At 42.3% G+C, this 24,827-nt stretch overlaps 1 protein-coding gene across 5 annotated transcripts in view; it reads right to left on the bottom strand.

Annotated features, from left to right (window-relative positions):
- PAM (peptidylglycine alpha-amidating monooxygenase) overlaps window positions 1-24,827 on the bottom strand; it is a 250,259-nt gene that overhangs the window by 108,103 nt on the left and 117,329 nt on the right. For all 5 annotated transcript variants that reach the window (XM_073545548.1, XM_073545723.1, XM_073545901.1 and 2 more), the window contains exons 8-9: window positions 10,599-10,647; window positions 8,529-8,596 (exon numbers count right to left, since the gene is read on the bottom strand). In XM_073545548.1, coding sequence (XP_073401649.1) covers window positions 8,529-8,596; window positions 10,599-10,647 — 117 coding nt within the window. The remainder of the gene's footprint in view (window positions 1-8,528; window positions 8,597-10,598; window positions 10,648-24,827) is intronic.

The following is a 24,827-nucleotide window of genomic DNA, read 5'->3' as shown; positions in this document are numbered from 1 at the left end:
ACCTCTATAGTGCCCTATTCACATTATATGCTCCAAAACAAAAAAATACTGAGCTGGATTATAGGCTGGTATACGTGTAAAGTGTAAGAGCAAGTTCCAATTTTGACCATTTCATACGCAAATACCAACAAAAAAAAACGCAAAAAAATCATCATATACCCTATAGCATGTAACCGGTAGCAGTACCACCAACCATCCCTCATTGATATGCTAACAAATGATGAGAGACAGGCTTTCCGTGACCTTGTTGATCTTTTGTAGGAGAGTGAACATCACAATACAAGAAGGAGCTTTAAGGCGAGATTAGCTTCCCAGGCAACACCTTCTCTTTCACTATTCCCGGTGGTCTAAATTTTCTTTAATAACGTGTGCCGTAACATTCAGGATCTCAGATTAGACACCATCAAGGGTAACAATCACATGGATGGAAAGGAAGGCGCTGACTAAACTGAAAAGAGTTCATCATCCGAGAAGCCGATAAAGGAGGTAATATTGTTTTATGCCCTTATACATTAAGGAGGCCAAACGCCAATTGCAGGAGTCTATGTTCTATCATGCCTTACCCTGTGACCTAATCTCCTTTTTTAAGGACAGACTGGATACCTTAATCCTTAGGGATGCACGCTGCAATATCCTCATCATAAAGGAAGTGGACTTTTTGAATAACCCTCAGTCGGTCGTTTCCACGTTCTATCTATTGTCAAAGATGCACAAGTCCATTAAAGGAATCCCCAGGTAGCCTATTGTTTCTGGGATCGGGGGTCTTTTTGAGTGCATCTATTTAGACTTTTTCCTTCAACCACTGCCCTCATCATTGGGCTCCTTTGTCAGGGACTCAACTCAGTTGATACAACATCTGGAAGGCCTTATTATTCCAACCAACACTATTCTGGTTCCCTAGATGTTGAGTCTGTATACTAGCATCAACCATGACCTTGGTATAAGTGCTGCATCGTACTTCCTTAATCACAGCTCCACCGGAGACCGAGGACACAATTAGTTTATCCAAGATTTGTTACACTTTGTCCTCGACAAAAACTACTTTGTATTTAATAGAATTTTCTATAGACAAACTACTGGGACTGCAATGTGCACCCCCTCGTACGCTAACATCTTTTGGGTTTGTGGGAGGAAACGGTGATAAATAAACACAGGACAAATATGCCACAAATATACGGACGTGGTTAAGTTTTATTGATGATGTCCTCTTGTTTTGGACAGGCACCATGGAGGAATGTAAGTCTTTCATCACGGAACTCAATAATAACTACCTCAATATCAAACTTACCTCCACACTGTCCTGCTCATCAGTGGATTTCAAAAACCTACGGCCACTAATAATCTTTTGCATTACAACACCTCCCATCCCAATCACCTTAAGAATGGAATCCCTAAAGGGCAATTTTATCATCTCAGGAGAAATTGCAGTATTTTGTAGGTATTCCGGGTTGAAGCTAAGAATTTAAAGGACAGGTTCAGACACAGAGGATACTCCAAAAAGTTTATCTCCAATGCCTTTCAACAAGCTCAACAGAGCCCACGACAATATCTTTTTCTAAGGCGAACAATTGAGTCCAACAGACCATTAGATATCATAATGATATCAGTGGGAGGATATCTGAATACTTTTAAGTGATTCTAAACTGATACCGCACATTTCAGCGGCCCCTAACATTGTAGCCAGATGGGCAAAGAGCCTTAAAGACATTTTATGTCAGTCATACCCATCCTACAAATAGACTATATAGGGAGACCAGAACTTTTGGAACATATCCCTGCGGAAACTGTAATGTCTGCCAATATACAGGGTGGGCCATCTATATGGATCCACCTAAATAAAATGGGTATGGTTGGTGATATCAACTTCCTGTTTGTGGCACATTAGTTTATGGGAGGAGGAAACTTTTCAAGATGGGTGGTGACCATGGCGGCCATTTTCAATCTAACTTTATTTTTTCCAATGGGAAGAGGCTCATGTGACACATCAAACGTATTGAGAATTTCACAAGAGACACAATGGTGTTCTTGGTTTTAACGTACTTTATTCTTTCATGAGTTATTTACAAGTTTATGACCACAGGAGTTCTGTGGAACTCTTGCTCTGTCTGCAACAAACTTTTTCATCCATGATCTTTTTATTACTAACAAACTTTCCTTCCTCGCCATCACCGAAACCTGGCTCACCTCCTCTGACACAGCCTCTCCTGCTGCACTCTCATATGGTGGATTCCACCTTTCCCACACCCCCCGCCACAGCTGCAAGCATGGTGGAGGAGTTGGTTTTCTCCTGTCAGATAACCGCTCCTTCACCCCAATCCCACTGCCGCCCTCGGTTACCCTCCCTTCCTTCGAGGTGCACTCTGTGCGCATCTACTCCCCCTCCAACCTCCAACTAGCTGTCATATACCGCCCTCCAGGGTCAGCCACCACCTTCTTTGACCATTTCAGCACCTGGCTACTTCATTTCCTTTCCACTGATATCCCCACTATCATCTTGGGCGACTTCAACATCCCCATTGACACTTCCCTCTCAGCTGCCAATAAACTTCTATCTCTCACTTCCTCCTTCGGCCTCACTCAATGGTCTTCTGCAGCCACTCACAAAGATGGCCACGCACTAGACCTCATCTTCACCCGCCTCTGCTCCCTATCTAGCCTCTCTAACTCACCTCTTCCTCTCTTTGACCATAGCCTACTTACATTCTATTCCCTCTCCTCCTCAGGTCCACAATCCCCACCTCAAAAACTCGCACACCCTCGCAGAAATCTTCAACACCTCGATCTACACTCACTGTTTGAATCCCTCCTCCCTCTTACAGACATAAGTTCCCTACACAATGCGGATGACGCTACCGCTCTATATAACACCACAATAGCTGTAGCTTTGGAATCAGTTGCCCCTCTCAAACATACCAAAGCTCGCAAAATCATCAGACAGCCCTGGAACACCAGTCTCACCAAAGAACTGAGGCGGGCTTCCAGGGCTGCTCAGCGGAGATGGAAAAAATCCCACTCCAATGAGTACTTCATCACATTCAAACAGTCCCTCACTTCTTTCAAGGCCAGACTCGCTGCAGCAAAACAAACCTACTTCTCATCTCTCATATCCTCCCTGTCTCACAATCCTAAACAGTTATTCAACACCTTCAATTCTCTCCTCCGCCCCCCAGCACCTCCTCCTTCTCCACTCATCTCAGCTGAAGACTTTGCCTCATTTTTCAAGGAGAAGATTGATAACATCAGAGACAGTTTTGGTCAACAACCCCCAGTGCCCTTCCTCTTACCTGCCCTGCCATCCTTCCCCAAAACCAACTTCTCCACCATTACAGAAGATCGACTCTCCACTCTACTCTCAAGATCACATCTCACTACCTGTGCACTTGACCCGATCCCATCCCACTTCATCCCAAACCTCACCACAGTCTTCATCCCAACCCTAACCCATCTCTTCAACCTATCACTAACAACTGGTGTTTTCCCTCAAGCTTTAAACATGTCTCAATCACACCTATCCTCAAAAAGCCCTCTCTTGACCCATCCTCTTTATCTAGCTATCGCCCTATATCACTTCTCCCCTATGCCTCAAAACTACTGGAAAAACACGGCCATCTTGAACTACCCTCCCACCTCTCTTCTTGCTCCCTCCTTGACCACTTGCAATCCGGCTTCCGGCCACACCACTCTACTGAAACTGCCCTAACTAAGGTCACCAATGACCTACTAGCCGCCAAGGCCAAGCGACACTACTCTGTCCTTCTCCTCCTGGACCTGTCCTCTGCCTTTGGCACAGTGGACCATTCCCTATTACTACAGACCCTCTCATCTCTTGGTATCACAGACTTGGCCCTATCTTGGATTGCGTCATACCTAGCAGACCGGACATTCAGCATCTCCCATTCGCACACCACCTCCTCACCGTGCCCCCTATCCGTCGGAGTCCCACAAGGTTCAGTTCTAGGGCCCCTGCTCTTCTCCGTTTACACCTTCGGCCTCGGACAGCTCATAGAATCTCATGGCTTTCAGTATCATCTCTATGCTGATGAACACAGATCTACATCTCTGGACCAGATATCACCTCCCTACTAAACAGAATCCCTCAATGTCTGTCTGCTATTTCATCCTTCTTCTCCGCTAGATTTCTAAAACTTAATATGGACAAAACAGAATTAATCATCTTTCGCCCGTCTCACGTGACCCCCCCAACGGACCTATCCATTAAAGTAAACGGCTGCCCACTCTCCAGTCCCACAAGCTAGCTGCCTCGGGGTTATCCTTGACACTGATCTCTCTTTCAAATCACATATCCAAGCCCTTTCCGCTTCCTGCCGACTTCAACTCAAAAATATTTCACGGATCCGTACATTCCTCAACCAAGAAACTGCAAAAACCCTAGTGCATGCCCTCATCATCTCCCGCCTTGACTACTGCAACCTCCTGCTCTGTGGCCTCCCCACTAACACTCTCGCACCCCTCCAATCTATTCTTAACTCTGCTGCCCGACTAATCCACCTGTCCCCCCGCTACTCCCCGGCCTCTCCTCTCTGTCAATCCCTGCACTGGCTCCCCATTACCCAAAGACTCCAGTTCAAAACCCTAACCATGACATACAAAGCCATTCACAACCTGAGTCCTCCGTATATCTGTGACCTAGTCTCCCGGTACTTACCTGCACGAAATCTCCGATCCTCACAAGATCTCCATCTGTACTCCCCTCTTATCTCCTCTTCCCACAATCGCATACTAGATTTCTCCCACGCATGCACTCTACTCGGGAACTCTCTACCACAACATATTAGACTCTCGCCTACCATGGAAACCTTCAAAAAGAACTTGAAGACCTATCTCTTCCGACAAGCTTAAAACTTGCAGTAACCACCGATCCACCAAACCACTGCACGACCAGCTCTACCCTCACCTACTGTATCCTCACCCATCCCGTTGTAGATTGTGAGCCCTCGCGGGCAGGGTCCTCTCTCATCCGGTACCAGTCGTGAGTTGTATTGTTTCAGATTACTGTACTTGTATGTATTATGTATACCCCTCCTCACATGTAAAGCGCCATGGAATAAATGGCGCTATAATAATAATTAATAATAATAATACTTATAAAATGTGTTCAAAGTGCTACCCATTGTGTTGGATTGTCAATGCAACCCTCTTCTCCCACTCTTGACACACTGATAGCAACACCGCAGAAGAAATGCTAGCACAGGCTTCCACTATATCCATTGTTTCAGATGCTGCACATTTCGTATCTTCACAGCATAGGCAATTGCCTTCAGATGACCCCAAAGATAAAAGTCTAAGGGAGTCAGATCGGGAGACCTTGGTGGCCATTCAACTGGCCCACGGCGGCCAATCCACTTTATCACCAACCATTCCCATTTTATTTAGGTGTATCCATATAGGTGTATCCTTATAGATGACCCACCCTGTACTGTTGCACAAGATGGATTATCCGTCTGTGTGTTTCCTTTTCAGATTCGCCCACATCTTTCTATAACTGTAGATCTCTAGATCTGGTTTATGCACAAGTCTGCGACTGTCCTAAAATCTACATCTGACAAACGACAAAAGAGCTGCGCAGAAGAACACAACAGCATTTATTGAATATTTCCACAGTGAAAAAGGACCATGAGAAGGGAAAAACCTTGACTTCTATACTAGTATCACATTTCCTGGAAGTCCACAGGAGTCGAACTGGACTCAAGGTATTGAAACTTGAAGAGATCCAAAATAATCATCAGGGATGGAAACATCACAAGTAAACTCATAAGATGTGAAATCAAATGGATACATGGATACACAATCTATGTAGTCTAGCACCCCATAGATTGAATGAGGAACTATTGTTTACCGATTTCTATAAACAAGTGTAAATATTTGTTGTTATCGGGCTCTGACCATTTCTGTCTTCTCCCCTTCCTAGGATCCAACAACGTCTATTCAATATAATGTTGATTTATAAAAATAATGGGATTAAACCCCAATGTAGATTAATTCCATCTCGTGGACACATCTTGAGACGGAACGACCGGATCAAAGAACTTGGCAATCAAGCAATTTGAAAATTTGGACCACCTTCTTCAATATTAGACTCTTGGACATTAAAGGGGTTGTCTGGGCTTTTCACATAATCTCAGTGCATATCTGGGCTGCAGAATGCTGACTATAAGTAATTTACCTTCTGTGGCCAGTTTGCAGTGTTTGCTAGATATCATCTATTGCTTGTAAGAAAAACGTCCAGGGGGGTGTGTTCTGGCATTGAAATGAGAACTGGTTGTTTCCTCCTACTCTACTCCAAACATGCCCTCGATAGCAACAACCCCACCCTCCATAGCTACAGGCCCTCCCCGTCCACATGAACAAGCCCTCCTCACACAGTAACAAATCCTCCCCCTCTAGCAACCTCAGTGCAGAGAGCAGGACCACCCAGCTGCTCCTCCCCCAGACACACGCTGAACAGTGATCTATGGAAAGTGAAACTATTGAGGAGGAAACGACCAGTTCTCATTTCAATGCCAGAACACCCTGCCCTGAACGTTTTTCTTACAAGCTAGAGATGATATCTAGCAAACCCTGCAAACAGGCCACAGAAGGTAAATTACTTATTGTCAGCATTCTGCAGCCCAGATATGCACTGAGATTATGTGAAAAGCCAGAACAACCCCTTTAAGCCTCCTCTTTCTAGCATCTGGCAAGCCAAGGCTTTACTCAGGTCTTGTTGCACTTTGATTCTGGCTTAATTTGCTACTCTAAACTTACTCTATTAACGTCCTCCCATTTAGACTTGCATTGCCTCATGTACTAACGGACATATGGCCTTTGGCCTAACACATGATCTTAGTCCACTACAAGACAGCTTCCGTGTTACTGGAGCCATTATATCCTTTGGCAGGCCAGCGTTTCTCAGCCTACTAACATAGGTACTACTGAGCTTTTGTATCATCTGAACCATGACTCTCCTGCCCTTGTGTGATGTCAGGGCACGGCCCTCCGCGGTGTGCTGCCATCACACATGGCGGAATAGAAACATTGGTAGGTGTATAATATATCTCTGAGACCCTTCACCTTTTGTATTATAATACTCTTGTCTGCATCTGGTGTTAAGACACTGCCCTCTTGCGGTGCATTAGCACCACACAGAGTGGCATAAACACGGTCGCTTGTATATCTACCCCGTGTTTCCCCTACCCTACACATGATGTTTTATATCTCAACTTATGATGGTTGAAATATATTATCATAAGGAATTCCTCCTAAAATAAACAAATAATTATCCTCCTTGGGTTAAACAGATATATTTTTACCAACATTTTTCAGTTAAGTAGAAACTACTTTATGAATTACATCCATGCCAAAACCAATCTCTATTATGAACTATATGTGAGGACTTATCCCCTTTTTCTAATTAGTCAGTCTGCAGTGTAATAGTAGCAGATGAACGGCTGTTCTTTCTGCAACAGACCCTGGTCTATAAATACGATCTACTGTGCAGGCGCTTATCTTTCATCTTTTCTCTTTCTCCTGTGTCATATAATATGCCAATCAGTAAGTAGCAAGCACTGCTCCAACTTGTACTAATCTCTCTATATTTAAAACAACTCAGTACTACTACACCCTAAGCCCCTGAGGAAGCCAGTTCTTGGCGACACGTGTCGGGCAAGCTTTGTCTTCCCGCCTCCCTCCTCCTTGTACTCTGATCAATTTGACTACCAGGGCTGGTGCAGATATAGATTTCTCAGCAGCGAAATACATAATTTGGAAGTTACTGCAAAGAAGAAGAAGTGATCTGGATGTGCTTACACTAGCCTTGTGGTAGGAGAGCTAAATTAAGTCTATACTTCAATCTGGATGTGTTAGCTTGGCTTGATCTAAGAATATCAAATGAGGATAAGAGGCGGGAATGTAAATATTCTGCCTTGGTGTGAATTCCGTGGGGAATCTTTGTCGTTATACCAATAATGTGGGCTCTGGGTGTCACTACTGTGGGAGGACGAGCTTCTCTGGATGTGGCTTGCGACCCTCTTTCAGAGCTGAATGTAGATCTCAAGGTAAGAAAGATTGGGGAACACTAGTAAAGAACCTTAAAAGAAGAAGAACTCCACTTCCATGATCAATGTATAACTAAAGACAGATCAATAAATATATAATAATATAACAATATTATACACCATGCCTTTACCTGGAAAATTAGATCAGTATTACTATGGTAAAAGCAAATAGGATTTATAATGCAGTGAGCGTTAAATTACTACTCCAGGTCTGATCCCACCGCTTTCATATCTGATAATAACTTGAATAAAAATCAATGTACTCAGTAAAAAACCTCTCTCTTCCTTAAAGGAGCATAAACAGATTAAGTGGAACGAGAATGGGAGGATAAACATATGAGCATTAAAAGTTTTACACAAATCAATGAGTTTATTTAGCTTTTTAAGTGAAGCAAGCAGACTGTGACATCCATCTCTCCACCCTTTGTATGATCAGAGACTGTAAATATATACACATTTACAAGAAATACTTACCCTTTTCACCCGGTGGGATCACAGTATCCATAGACATCAAGAGATAAATGCCAGCAATCAGCGGCTGCCTGGGAGTAATAAAATGGCAGTCAATGGAAATAAAGACAACAGAAGAGCGGAAATCTTCACTGAATGCATTTAATGTCATGTAGCATACAACAATAGAAGAATAAACTAATTCCATCACAGGCAGGGCTAAAGTGGAAGGAAGTATAATGGGCAGCACAACGACCTGTGGCATTGGGGAACCCTAGGTTCCAATTCAGCCAAGGGCATGGAATTTGGATGCTCTCCCTATGTTTGTGTAGGTTACCTCTCAAACTCCATACTTACTCGTTAACCCTTTCAAAACCTGGCAATTTTTCATTTTTTAGCCAGCCAGCCACCTTCTGCCAAGTATGGAACAGGCTTAGCTCCTGAATCAGCTTTATATACCCCGAATGTGACATGTGACGAACATGCACATTATAGGTTATTATTAAGGGGTTAAAAGGGTGAACCACAAATTCCCATAATCCCATAGAAATTAAATAGAGGGATGGATGACATGACTGACCATCACTCCGTTCACATGGAGTATAAGGTTTTTTCAATCAGCACGTTATCACCTAATCTATGTATAGTGATTAATTTGCGTTTATGATCCAACCCCATTAATTGCCATATAAGAGACTGTCCCTACTGCGTGCGGAAATGGAGAAATTATGTTGTAAGCTACATTGGGGACATGGACTGATCTCAGTACAGCACTGTGGAATATGTTGGTGCTATGTGAATTTAAAAAAATAAATTAAAGCATTTGCGTATACTTTGATGACTATGTTTTATTTATTTTACTTGCTCACATGCTGTGCACTTTACAGACATCATTATCATTGTTGGGGCTCACAATCTAAATTCTATATTTGAAAGTCTTTGGAGTGTGGGAGGAAATCCATGCAGACACGGGGACAACATACAAACTCCTTGCAGATGTTCTCCTAGGTGGGATTTGTACCCAGGACCTCAGCACTGCAAGGTTTTATGATGCAACATATTCTTCATTTCAATAGTAAAAGCAGCTCAGGAGTAGAGAAGAGCGAATTTGTTGGAAAACGTTCGCCAATCTTAAAATCGGCACGAACATTGCACATTTGGATTCGTGTTCAGACTCCAGAGCATTTTCCGCAAAATTCGGTAAATGATTGAGTTTCCACTAAGGCTGTGATCGTACCGGCGGTTCTGGTTGCAGTTAGTTACCGTCGGTCAGAGCGCTGCGGGGACACACTGTCATATGTCAGCGTGACCTCGCAGCTGTGACCAGCGGTACTGTAAATCATAACTGCCGGTCAGAAAGCCGCAGTTCCCCTGCTGTCAAATTACAAAGGGTGACCCCACGCAGTTTTTTAAAAATTATTTATTAAATTAAAAATACATCGTGGGGACCCCTCTATTCTTGATAACCAGCCTTGCTAAATCTGATAGCTGAGTGTTGCAGACCACAACTGTCAGTTTTGCCTGGCTGGTTATCAAAAATACAGAAAAACTAACACCTTTTTTTTTTATTATTATTTATTTAGAACGCAGGCACTGGTGGATGAATACGCCCATCAGTCGCGCCCACTCTCGCTGTTATTAACGGCAGCAGGCGGCAGCTGATGGGAGTAGTAGTCCCATTAGCTGACACCAGTGACCGGAAGTAAGCTTTTTTCCTCCGATCACAGCTGCGGGCTGTCCAGCGTGGGAACCGCAGCTGTCTGACAGTTGGTACAGATTTTACCGCTGATCAGAGACAGTGTTTAATGAGCTGTCATGCACATGACAGCGTGGCAAACACTGGATGTTCTGCCCCCCCCTCAAGTGAATGGGGTATGGGGTCGGGCTCAGGTACTGTTCTGGTACTTGAACCAAACCTTTTTTTTAACTGTTTGCCCAACCCGAATATCCAGAGGTTTGCTCATCTCTACTCGGGAGTACAAACTGCTGCTCTAACAAGGAAAATACAACACTTACAACAATTTTATTATTGGAGCAAAGATGTGTAAAGTGATATCTACCAACAGTATCTGTAATAGCAGTAATGGCAGTTACCTTTCAGGTGTGATTTGTACCGTCACTCCAGTACAGTCTTTATGTTTATCTGCAAAAAATATAAAAATTCAGTGGGTTACGGTGCTTTGTGCTTACATCTATTATACATTACAGAAAATACTGTTATGCAGCGGCCGTAGTACAAGCCAGCATCTGAACATAGCAAAACTGCCTGGTCAAAGTGATAAGATTCATAATGTCTCTCTGATAAAGCCCATCATTTTACCATACTACACTCCAAGATATTGTACACTCCAAGATATTAGTTCAGAAGACTCATTTTACCACTAAATAGATCAACAATACAAAATGAAATGCTAGAAGGGAAATCATTTCTAACTATCTCTTATTCTTGTCATCAAAAATACAGGAACCGCCCAAACTGATCTGCTGATTACAACCCACCAGAAGAATAAAAAAGTTATTGTTACAGAAAAAGGGTTTTTGGGTTCATACCATCCAAACTTTGTAATAAAAAGAGATAACCAGACAATATGCAATCACTCACATGGTGTAATATATTAATATGTAATGTCTCTCCTTTATTTCAATATGCGCTTGTCTTACTGGACTTTGTTCTAGATGCAGATTAACAATGGAATAGATACATCTTCTGGACTATGAAAGAGAAAACCTCGAAGAAATGAGTAATGCCAGCACATGACATGTGATTAGTACCTGTTAATGACGCATATGTTAGCTTACTTTGTTTCAATGAAATGACGCCTGTTGTCACTAGAAAGCATAGTGGGGCATCTGACGTCATCACGGATTTGAAATGAGCTATATAGTTTCTAGGTTAATGTATAGGGATGTCCATGGATGAATTGCTGCTGTGGACATCCCTATACATTTTCCATTTTTTTGTGGAGGAACATCCTTTCGCGTACAGAGCAGCAGCAGTCGATACTTGCATGCTTTTGGGGGAGTTGTGCCCATCATAACCCATAACGGTGAGCAGAATGCCACCCTTAGCCTCCTTCTTTTATTCCATTACCCTATGTACATCCTTATTTCAGCTCAAATCAACATAGTTTCTAGGTTGGCATATTAAAATGCAGCAATTGTTAAAGGCGAAGAATGGACCGAAACACGTTCTGCAACAGATATGATATTCACCAGTGTGAATTATCTGTATTGCTGAAATAAAGGGAAGTCTTGTTTAAGCATATTATGTAAGTGCCATGAGATGAGCATGGGATATTCTCTTGCTATGCGTTCCACCAGAAGTGGCAGGGTTGTATACACTGTTTAGTAGTGCAAAACAGTACCGAAAGCTCACTGAGGGGTACTTGAGTGCATTGGAGAGAACTTGCAGCCTATTCACGGCCACTACACAATGTACAGAGCAATGCCAATTCCGGTGAAGGAAGTCAGAATTAGCTGATCTGACCTAAAGATAGGTCATCAACTACAAAGTTTTGGAAAACCCCTTTAAAGTAAGCAGGATTATTCATGATTCAACTCATATCTATTTCATAATAGATTACTATTATTATTATACATTTTTATAGTGCCATTTATTCCATGGCGCTTTACATGTGAAAAGGGGCAAATATAGACAAGTACAATAAACATGAGCAAAACAAGGTACACATAAGTACAGAAGGAGAGAGGACCCTGTCCGCGATGGCTCACAGTCTACAGGGCAGCATAGTTCTCCATGAGCCACTGGAAATGGAAATCATGATTCTAGTGTTAATAGATTCTTAGTTAGACACTATGTACAGAATTATTGGGTGAGTATTTTGACCATATCATCATTTTATGCAGATTTTCTAACTCAAAGCTGTATAAACTTGAATGCTTATTGGATGAAGCAAATCAGTTGATGTGTATTTGTTGTGATGGGAGTTAAGCCTTTATCGAGGTGTGCAGAATTATTAGGCAGTGTGTTTCCCTAAGGCAAAATGGGCCAAAAAAAGAGATTTAACCGACTCTGAAAAGTCAAATATTGTGTAAAGTCTTACAGAGGGATGCAGCACTCATGAAACTGCTAAGATAGTGGGGCGTGATCACAAAACCATCAAAAGTTTTGTTGCAAACAGTCAACAGGGTAGCAAAAAATGTGTTGAGAAAAATAGAAAATAATTTAAAGATTGCTGAATTGCAAACAGACCCTAACTAAGGATTCAAAGATTAAAATATTACTTTTATAGAAATAGCTATACTAATAGTTTGTGCTCATTTAAAAATACAGTGTCTATATTGGTTAATAAATGTAAAGTCTCTTGGGGTAAATGAAATTCCTCCCCTCACAGTGAAATTACTGTATTCAATTTTCACTGCGAAATGGCTATTAATTGGGGGTAAGTATTATGCAGTGCTTCCCCTTATGATAGATTTAAGTAGCCTCGCATAGGGATTGTTCAATGTCTCCCCTTTTAGTAGATGTAGTGATCAATTTCACTGGCTAATTTGCCTTTAGAGGGATAAGTATTATTCCTTGCTTCCCCAATGTAAGGCCTATCAAACAATATCAGGACACTGATTTGTTTAACCCCTTTCCTACATTAGACGTACTATTCCGTCCATGTGACCTGGGACCTAAGTCCCAAGGACGGAATAGTACGTCTAGCGCGATTAGCTGCGCTCACGGGGGGAGCGCAGCTGATCACGGCCGGGTGTCAGCTGATTATCACAGCTGACACCCGGCACTATGTGTCAGGGGCGGTCACGGACCGCCCCCGACACGTTAACCCCTGGCACACTACGATCAAACACGATCGCAGTGTACCGGGGGTTTAGGGAAGCATCGGGAGGAAGGGGGTTCCCTCCGTGCTTCCCTGAGACCCCCGCAGCAGCGCAATGTGCAACGCTGCTACGGGGGTCTCCTTCCCTGCAGGTCCCCGAATCCAAAATGGCGGGGACCTTCGGGGGCCTGCAGGGAGGCGGCTTCCACATGCCTGCAAAGCGGCGGCATGAGGAAGCCTGCAGCACTGCTTGTGACAGATCGCTGGGACATTGTAATAAAGTTAAAAAAAAAAAAGTAAAAAAATTTATAAAAAAAATATTCCCCTCATTTAAAAAAAAACCAAAAAAACCAAAACAATAAAAGTACTGTGAGGTAGCGCTGTTATTCGGGTAGGGGATACTCGCTCAGCAGTCACAAAATCAGATCCGGCACAGATTTTCCATAAAGCAAGCATAGTCCATGTGGTTTATTCAACATCATAAACCCACAGCAGCAACAAAACTTCATATAAACAGCAGAGCGTCCATGGCAGAGTTTCACTCTGTAAACCCTGTGTTCACACAGGTTGTACAATGTCCAGCATACAGGCTCTCTTAGCTTCACTTATCTCACCCACGTCCGGGTTTCCTCATGGTAGCTTCAGCTTACTGCAGACGTTCATTCCCTCCCCTGGGAACTCTCAGACACGTGCAGCCATTCACCACAGCCACTTCACAGGCTGTTAGCCAGAAAGCTCCATCTCAGCGGGACTACCACACTGGATCAATCGGGTTCCAGCATTCACCACATGTGACCTACCCTGGCCACATTATATGGTTCATAGCCACACCCACCAGGTCACATGACTCTGACCTCATCACAGGTCCTTCAAGCACTTACACACTCTTTACAACAGTGTTCTTTAAACACACCCCCTGGGTGGGTTTGTAGGTAACTGGCCCGACCATCTCCCTAGTTACCTGGAGACTTCTCCCTGTCACATTAAAAGCAGCACCTCAGCAGTATCACTGCTGATCAACACATAAGTCTCCATCTCAAAGCCACCAACTTTGAGATACATAATGGCCATTCAGTATTCTGCCATTCATCCTTTCTCCTGGGACATCCACACAGCGCCCCCTAGCAGACACAGTGGTTACTACACCACAGTACACATATTTGGTATCGCCATGTCCGTAACGACCCGCCCTACAAAACTGTCCCACTAATTAACCCCTTTATTGAACTCCTTAAAAAATAAAAAACGAAACAAAAAATAAAGCTTTATCATCATACCGCCGAACAAAAGTGCAATAACGTGAGATCAAAAAGACGCATATAAATATCCATGGTACCGCTGAAAACGTTATCTTGTCCTGCAAAAAACGAGCTGCCATACAGCATCATCAGTGAAGAAATAAAAGTTATAGCTCGCAGAATAAAGCGATGCAAAAATATTTATTTTTTATATAAAATTGTTTTCATTGCATAAAAGCGCCAAAACATAAAAAAAGACATAAATGAGGTATCGCTGTAACCGTACTGACCCGAAGAATAAAACCGTTTTTTCAATTTTACCGCACGCGGAACGGTGTAAACGTACCCCCCTAAAGAAATTCTTGAAATGCTGGTTTTTATTCATTATGTGGCCCAAAAATCAGAATAGAAAGCGATAAAAAAAAGTCACGTGCCCGAAAATGGTACCTATAAAACGTCAACTCGTCCCGCAAAAATTAAGACCTCACATGACTCGGTGGGTCAAAATATGAAAAATTATAGCTCTCAAAATGTGGTGATGCATAAACTATTTTTACAATAAAAAGCGTCTTTAAGCGTGACAGCTGCCAAACATAAAAACCAGCTATAAATAGTAAATCAAACCCCCCCTTTATCACCCCTTAGTTAGGGAAAAATAATAAAATAAAATGTATTTATTTCCATTTTCCCATTAGTGATAGGGGTGTGTTGGGGTTAGGGTTGGAGTCAGAATTGGGGGGTTTCCACTGTTTTGGCACATCAGGGGCTTTCCAAAGGCGACATGGTGTCCGATCTCAATTCCAGTCAAAAAAGTCAAATGGCGCTGCTTCCCTTCCGAGTTCTGCCATGCGCCCAAATAGTGGTTTACCCTCACATATGGGGTATCAGCATACTCAGGACAAATTGCACAATAATTTTTGGGGTCCTGTTGCTCTTGGGAAAATAACAATTGGGGGTGAAAAGATCATTTTTATGGAAAAAAATATGACTTTTTAATTGTACGGCTGTACGTTATAAACTTCTGTGAAGCCCTTGGGGTTTCAAGTGCTCACCACATATCTAGATAAGTTCCTTGGGGGGTCTAGTTTCCAAAATGGGGTCACTTGTGGGGGGTTTCCACTGTTTAGGCACATCAGGAGCTCTCCAAACTTGACATGGCATCCGATCTGAATTCCAGCCAATTTTGCAGTGAAAAAGTCAAACGGCGCTCCTTCCCTTCCGAGCTCTGCCATGTGCCCAAACAGTGGTTCCCCCCCACATATCAGGACAAATTGCACAATAACTTTTCCAGTCCAATTTCTCCTGTTACGCTTGGTAAAATAAAAAAATTGAACCTGAAGTAATTTTTTTCGTGAAAAAAAGTTAAATGTTCATTTTTTTTAAACATTCAAAAAATTCCTGTGAAGCACCTGAAGGGTTAATAAACTTCTTAAATCTGGTTTTGAGCATCTTGAGGGGTGCAGTATTTAGAATGGTGTCACTTTTGGGTATTTTCTATCTTACAGACCCCTCAAAGTGACTTCAAATGTGATTTGGTCCGTAAAAATAAAATAGTGTTGTAAAAATGAGAAATCGCAGGTCAAATTTTAACCATTATAACTTCCTAACCAAAAAAATTTTGGTTCCCAAATTGTGCTGATGTAAAGTAAACATGTGGGAAATGTTACTTATTAAGTTTTTTGAGTGCCATATCGTTGTGATTTAAGAGCATAAAAATTCAAAGTTGGAAAATTGCGAAATTTTCAAAATTTTCACCAAATTTCCGTTTTTTTCACAAATAAACGCAAGTTATATGAATTAAATTTTACCACTAACATGAAGTACAATATGTCACGAGCAAACAAAGTCAGAATCACTGGGATCCATGGAAGCATTCCAGAGTTATTACCTCATAAAGGGACAGTGGTCAGAATTGTAAAAATTGGCCCGGGCATTAACATGCAAACCACCCTTGAGAGTAAAGGGGTTAAATCAATGGTATGTAGTCTGGATGACCGCAGACCACTCTATAGCATGTATCACAAAAAGGCGCACATTAACTCCCAAGGATTTGAGAAGACTCAAACGTTAAGTGCCCAGGAAGCCATTATCCTCCAGTGCTGTCATATTCCAGAACTGCAACATACCTGCAATGCCCAGAGACACGGCCGAGGTAAGGGAGGCTGAAACCTGACCACCATTGAACCAGACACGCAAGTTAAAACATCAAAACTGGCCGCCTAAGTAATGTCTGAAGACAGATTTTTCAAAGATTTTAAAGACTGATGAGAAGAGCGATTCTTGACATACCAGGTACATGTGGTCAGATGTGTAATGGTACCAGACCAAGACTTTGACTTAGACAGCACGGTGTAGGTAATACTTTGGTCTAGTATTAATAAAGATGAGCTAGTTGGACCTTTTCGGGTTGAAGATGGGACTCTAAATGAATGTTTTTACAAGACACTTCATGTAGTGGTACAGGAAAAAGTCTGCATTTCACCCCCCTTTTTGAAAAAGCTGCCACACGAAACGAGCCAGCAGGGGGACATGTGGACGCCACCATTTACTATGGGTAAGCGGGTTAATCCGTTTGGGGTATAGGTGTCTGTTGTTATATGCACTTTTATCTGTTGACTGTTCACCAGCCTCTCCCCTTTTTGATGCATGCTAATGTCAGTGCTGGCATTTGATGATTTATGCGTTCCTGCTGACCCTTGGCTACATGTCACCCACCTCCTCTCTGCTGTACCAGCATGTCTCCTTAATCTTCTCCTTTTTGGTGCTTAAATGTTGATTGCACATTATGCTGATATGTTATATTTGTCTAATTAAATTAATTTTATTTTATTATATGGTGGATTTCTTGTACTTCACTTCATTGGTATTCATTTTTTCAAAGAAACAATTATTTTGATGCAGGACAATGCTCCATTGCATGCATCACAGTCTCCAATGCTTGGCTGCCAGTAAAGGCTTTAAAAGGTGAAAAAATTAATGGCCCCTTCTTCCCCTGACCCAAACACTATTGAGAACTTGTGAGTCCTTCTGAAAAGGGAGATTTAGGGTATGTTTCCACAGGCCGGATTACATCCGGATTAGCTGTGGGTTAAATGCTGCGAACAGCCGCAGCGTTCAATCCGCAGTGTCTAGATGTTATATCATAGTGGAGGGGATTTTATGAAATCCCGTCTCCACTATGTGTGCGAACACGCATCCAGTGGCCCTGTGTTTCCAGACATGCGGTGCGTCTTTTTAGACGGCAGCATGTCGTTCTGTTGCCGCAAGGTATATAACACAGTCCTATGTAGAGGGTGCGATGATTCCGCATGTGTTCAATGAACACATCTGGAATCACCGCGCGTACAGAAGGGGGTTGCGCTTTGGGCGGAGCGGGGTTTCCGCTCCGTCCAAAGCGCCGACAATCCGGACCGTGGAGACGTACCCTTACAGTTAAGGAAACCAGTAACCTCTCTGAACAGCTGTGGTTGGTGAAGCACCAAAAGTTGATCGTCAACAGATTAAGAAATTGACAAACTCCATGGATTAAATTTCTGACATTTAAAAATGTATCTTTGAGAAGAAACCTAAAGTTTTGTGGCAAAGGAATATTTATCTCTTCCCAATGATATAGACAGGTACACTTACCAAAGCTTGCATGTTTATAATGGAGTTGGGTGAAATAAGCTGTCGGCCGAATATGAATGGCCAGATTTTGCAATATATCTCATTCCAGCATAAGAAAATCCAGATCCTTTCTTTATTTTTTCTTTATTTTTTTTATATAGCGCTAACATATTCCGCAGCTCTTTACAGTTTGCACACATCATCATCACTGTCCCCGATGGGGCTCACAATCTAAATTCCCTATTAGTATGTCTTTAGAACATACTAGCATATCCTTTGCTTCTTATAACATGTAGTACGTAGCACAGAAATTAGATGTTAACACAATAGATATATATATATATATATATATATATATATATATATATAACATGGATGAATGTGACACGCATCTCTATTCTCTTCATACAGGTAACCAGCTTTTCCAATCTCTGCTCTGAATCCACTCCTGTGTCTCCATTCAATGTCAGCAAGCAGTTAATCCTGAATGCCATCTATGTGTTTTCAACTATGCAAGCTTATATCTGGTATATAGTTTTTTTTTCAACTTACTCTGCTTGTCCCCTTATGTTGTGAGGTCAAGAAACTTTTCAAAGTGCTTTATGATCCATGTAGTGCTGGACATGTGTTTATTTGACCACAACACTTTATTGGGTCCTGGTGTCTCAATTTAGTGTGATTGATTAACGAGAAGAGAGAGACCAAAAGAAAAAAAAAAATCTTAGCCTTAACCTCCTATATATTCAGACATAGCTAGGGGGAGCATTTATGCACATGTAATCGAAGTACATGTATCAAAGTACTACTGGCAGTTATAACATGGCAGTTAGACAGGGCAGGAGACAGGTAAGACATTTATATACATCTATTCCCTGTACATTAGGAGCACATCAAATATATACCATATGCATTTGTGCAATTTTTATTCTGGCCGCTGCATTCACACACATCCACCGCCCTGGCATTAACTCTCTACACTCCATCCATATCGGCCCCTCGCTTCTTTCCTCTCCTATGTATAGCACTCACGCTCTTTTCACATTGTTAAATTGCACAGATCCAGTCAGTCCCACCATTCAACATAAGAGACGCTCTCACAAATCACTTAACCATCTGCTCACTCTTTCTATCCTCCTTCTCCTAGTCGCAGGAGACATCGCTCCCAACCCTGGTCCCCCATGTTATAGAAAGTCAAACCCCCCGACTGCTACACTTAGAAACCCCTCTAATCTTATTAATATTCCCTGCATGCCATCTGTCTCTCTTAATTGTGCACTTTGGAATTCTCGCTCAGTGTGTAACAAACTCTCCTTCATCCATGACTTCTTCCTTTTTAATTCTCTTAACCTCCTGGCTCTTACTGAAACCTGGATCCAGCAGTCAGACACTACCGCTGCTGCTGCTCTTTCATATGGTGGACTACACTTCTCTCATACCCCAAGATCAGACAATAGAGCAGGTGGAGGCGTTGGTCTGCTCCTATCATCAAAATGTACCTTTCAGGTTATCCCTCAACTACCCTCACTTGTCTTCCCTTCTTTTGAGGTCCATGCCGTCAGACTCTACACCCCTTTCTCCATGCGAGTGGCGGTGGTGTATCGTCCTCCCGGGCCCTCCCATCAGTTCCTGGGTCATTTTGCCACTTGGCTCCCACATTTTCTCTCCTGTGACATCCCTACCCTCATCATGGGAGATTTCAACATCCCCATTGCTCTTCCCCTCTCACCATCTGCTACTCACCTTTTATCTCTAACCTCCTCATTTGGCCTTTCGCAGCTTACTAATTCTCCAACGCATGAAGATGGAAACTCCCTCGACTTGGTCTTCTCTCGGCTTTGTGCAGTGGATGATTTTGCAAACTCCCCTCTCCCGCTCTCTGACCACAATCTTCTTTCATTCTCTATCAAGAACTGCCAGGCTGCTTAGGTCACCCCCACTGTCCAGACTTATAGAAACATACAGGCCATTAACACCCAGAAACTTATGAAGAACTTGCAGTCTTCATTGGCCCCTATCTCCTCCCTTTCATGTCCTGATTCTGCATTGAAGCATTACAATGAAACACTTCAAAGTGCCATGGATGAATTTGCACCCCCTATAAATAGAACATCACAACGCAGACGGCGACAACCCTGGCACACGGTGCAAACACGTTTCCTGCAGCGGTGCTCCAGGTGCGCCGAACGTCTGTGGAGAAAATCCAATCTACACGAAGATTTCATCCATTTTAAGTTTATGCTTAGAACATACAACACTGCCCTTCACCTCTCCAAACAAGCCTATTTCAACACCCTCATCACCTCACTGTCCAATAACCCGAAACGTCTCTTTGACACTTTTCATTCTCTACTCAATCCAAGAGTACAGGCCCCAACCACGGAGCTCCGAGCTGACGATCTGGCCAATTACTTCAAAGAAAAAATTGACCAGATTCGACAGGAAATTATCTCCCAATCACCTCATACCATGCACTGTCCTCCCTCCTCCACTGCATCTAGCTCACTCTATGATTTTGAACCAGTCACAGAAGGAGAAGTAAGCAGGCTCCTTGCGTCTTCTCACCCAACTACTTGCACCAGTGACCCATTTCCGTCACATCTCCTCCAGTCCCTTTCCCTTGCTGTCACCCCTCACCTAACTAAAATATTTAACCTCTCTCTCTCTTCTGGTATTTTTCCCTTCTCATTTAAGCATGCCATCATACATCCACTACTTAAAAAACCATCCCTCGACCAAAACTGTGCCGCTAACTATAGACCTGTCTCTAATCTTCCCTTCATCTCTAAACTCCTGGAACGCCTTGTCCACTCCCGTCTTATCCGCTATCTCTCAGAAAACTCTGTTCTCGACCCTCTCCAATCCGGTTTCCGCTCTTTACACTCCACTGAAACTGCCCTCACTAAAGTCTCTAATGATCTGTTAACAGCTAAATCAAATGGTCATTACTCCATGCTAATTCTCTTGGATCTCTCTGCAGCATTCGACACTGTGGATCATCAGCTCCTCCTCACTATGCTCTGTTCCATTGGCCTCAAGGACACCGTTCTCTCCTGGTTCTCCTCCTATCTCTCCGACCGCTCCTTTACTATATCTTTTGCCGGTTCCTCCTCCTCTCACCTTCCCCTTACTGTTGGGGTCCCCCAAGGATCGGTTCTAGGCCCCCTCCTCTTCTCCTTGTACACTGCACCTATTGGTCAAACAATCAGTAGATTTGGTTTCCAGTACCATCTCTATGCTGATGACACCCAATTATACGCTTCTTCTCCTGACATCACGCCAGCCTTTCTAGAAAACACCGGCGATTGTCTAAACGCTGTGTCTAATATCATGTCCTCACTATATCTGAAACTGAACCTGTCAAAGACTGAACTCCTTGTGTTTCCTCCCTCTACTAATGTGCCTATACCCGACATTGCTATTTCTGTGTGTGGTTCCACTATTACTCCCCAGCAACAGGCCCGCTGTCTTGGGGTCATACTTGATTCCGAGCTTTCCTTTGCCCCCCACATTCGATCACTGGCTCGCTCTTGTCATCTGCACCTCAAAAACATTTCTAGAATTCGACCTTTTCTTACTTTTGACTTCTTACTTTTTGCAAAAACTCTTACTGTTTCTCTTATTCATTCTCGCCTCGACTATTGTAACTCTCTTCTAATCTGTCTCCCTCTTACCAAACTCTCCCCTCTCCAATCTGTCTTGAATGCTGCAGCCAGGATCATATTCCTCACCAATCGTTACACCGATGCCTCTACCTTGTGCCAGTCATTACACTGGCTACCCATCCACTCCAGAATTCAGTATAAACTTATTACCCTCACCCACAAAGCCCTCCATGGCTCAGCACCACCCTACATCTCCTCCCTTGTTTCAGTATACCACCCTACCCGCGCCCTCCGTTCTGCTGATGACCTGAGGTTAGCATCCTCAATAGTCAGAAACTCCCACTCCCGTCTCCAAGACTTTACACGTGCCGCGCCAATTCTTTGGAATGCACTTCCCAGGTCAATACAATTAGTCCCAAATCCCCACAATTTTAAGCGTGCCCTGAAAACGCATTTACTCAGACTGGCCTATCGCCTCAACACATTAACCTAATCTATCCCTGTGTGGCACAGCCAAAAGTTTTACCATAACCAGATTTCCCGCATCATGTTCCCACATGCTTTATGCATCCATTAGCCCTCTGTGTCTGTACTGTTACACACTTAACATTATGGTTGGTTCATACAATCAGGGCAACTGTTACCACCCACCTTCCGTGTCTACCTCTTTCCTCAGACTGTAAGCTTGCGAGCAGGGCCCTCTTTCCTCTTGGTATTTGTTATAATCTACTGTATGTGATTATTGTTATGCTGTAATGTCTATTGTCTGTACAAATCCCCTCTGAAATGTAAAGTGCTGCGGAATATGTTGGCGCTATAAAAATAAAATGTATTATTATTATTATTATTATTATATATAAATTACAAAACTAGGACTATAATTACTGGAAGCTATGACTACAGGACAAGTTCCTTCAGGAACTGCCGCCCTCACCTATTCTACAAAAGGATGATATTAGTGTGGATAAACTCGGATTACAATCAATGTGTCACTGACAATATAAAAAAAAAAATCTCATAATTAAGTATTTATATTCCATATACAAAAGTGACGCAGGACTGTGACATCTGGAGATGCAATGTTGTCTACAGCCCGGGGCAGTCATGAAGAAATGTCGATAAGTGACAGAACACGCTGCTCATTCCATTTTTTTTTTTTTTTTTTTTTTAAGTGGTTTGACTTCTGTACGGACAAAGGACAAGAGCCATCACTAACCTTGTGCAATGCAATATACAGATATCTTACGGTTTACAGACAGTGAATATAGAAAGAATTAACCAAACTGTAGAGGAACAAAGAATAATATGAACATACAAGGTTTATATACATAGATTTAAAGACAGCGAACCAATCTAGCAATTGTTCAAATCAGCCAATTCTGCATTACAGTTTTCAGTTATTAACCTAAGAAAGTACCGAATACAACGTAGAAAGCATAAATCAGTAGGAAAATGTTCAAAAAACACATTATAAATGTAGGTCGGGGATAATTAGTGTAGACCCCCCCTGAGTAAAGAAAATAAATAGTGAAGTACTCCCATAACATAAATGAATCAGAGACACAAAAAAGTGGAGTAATCAATTACCACTAAACTAAGGAATACATTAAAATCGCCTTTTTATTGCAGAAATAATTAAAAAATTAAACTCCAAAATAAGGATATAAATCAGATCTAACAAGGAGAAAAAATAATGGGTGGGAAAAAGCATCAGACCCTAAACCAATACATACGGCTACACACATTTACAACCACCTTTACAGCAAATTCCTCATATTGAGTACCAGAGAACAGAAAAGATGGTGTCATGAAGTTGCAGAGTTAGTAAAGTAAAAAGTTAAAGAGACAGTTTTTACAGAAGTGCTATATAGCTGCTAGATATGCAGTGATTACCCATAGCTAGGAGAGACCGATTGCACCCACCAGGAACTGCCCCAGTATATAAATCAGGTTAGCCACTCTTCACTGATTTTTTTCCCATGCACTGAATATCTCTATTTAGTACTCTGAGCGCACAAGGATGTAACGTTGTTAAATTTATGCTGAATTTTTACAAATTCGCTGAACCCGGCGAAAGTGATCAGTTTGCGATTTGCTTTATGCAACTTAACTAAAAATGGCCACCGCTATATTACTTATTGCAGAAGAATCACATGACCTTTGGCATTACTGAATGGTCGTCAGCTATCACTTAACATGGTATAGAACTGTCAATCAGAGAGATTATTGGAGCTTGTAAAAAAAAAAAAAAAAATCAGGAGCCAGAAATACAGCAGCAGTCATCTTGTATTGAATCTGGATCATGAGAGGATGATATAGCTCACAGGTGAGACACAGGGATATTGGGAGAAAGCTTTAAGACACTGAAGAAACGGTTCATATCGTGTGTGACAGCATGACTGTTAAAGGGAATCTGTCACCCCTTCTTTGAGATATCATATAATGATATCATTCAATTGTGTGTCACATAAGGATTCTCTTAGTACTTTTGCTTCCCCCTGACCCCGCACCTTTCATGCATAAATACCTTTATTATATCGGTACAGATGTATGTAAACTGCTGCTGTCCTGTCCGATGGGCGGGGCTTATTCACCTGCTCCCCCCTCCCTGTCTACACAAGAAGAAATGCGTAGAGCAAGACAGTGGCTAAAGGTTGTGCAACCAAGTATTAGGCTGAGGGTGCCAATACTTTTGTCTGGCCCATTTTTGGAGTTTTGTGTGAAATGATAAATGTTTTGCTTTTTGCTTCATTCTCTTGTGTGTTTTTTTCATTTAAGACAAATTAAATGAAGATAATACTACCAAATAATTTGTGTTTGCAATCATTTTCAGGAAGAAACTGAGTATTATCTGACAGAATTGCAGGGGTGTCAATACTTTTGGCCACAACTGTATGTGAAGCAACACTTACGGTATGTCTAAATCCTGTAGAGAGCATTGGTGTTAATTTGGTTCACATACATATTAAAGCTGATGAAAAGGAACAATTTCTTTGGAGATTATTGGCAGTAGCAAACTGATTTACGGAAAAGACTGATTAGTAGAAGGGGAAACTGACAGTTCCCCGGGACACAGGAAAATTGTATACA

This window comes from Dendrobates tinctorius, unplaced genomic scaffold (assembly GCF_039654945.1).
Source record: "Dendrobates tinctorius isolate UK_male_01 unplaced genomic scaffold, ASM3965494v1 ptg000003l, whole genome shotgun sequence".
Taxonomy (NCBI): domain Eukaryota; kingdom Metazoa; phylum Chordata; class Amphibia; order Anura; family Dendrobatidae; genus Dendrobates; species Dendrobates tinctorius.
This window is presented reverse-complemented; position numbering and strand designations above follow the sequence as displayed.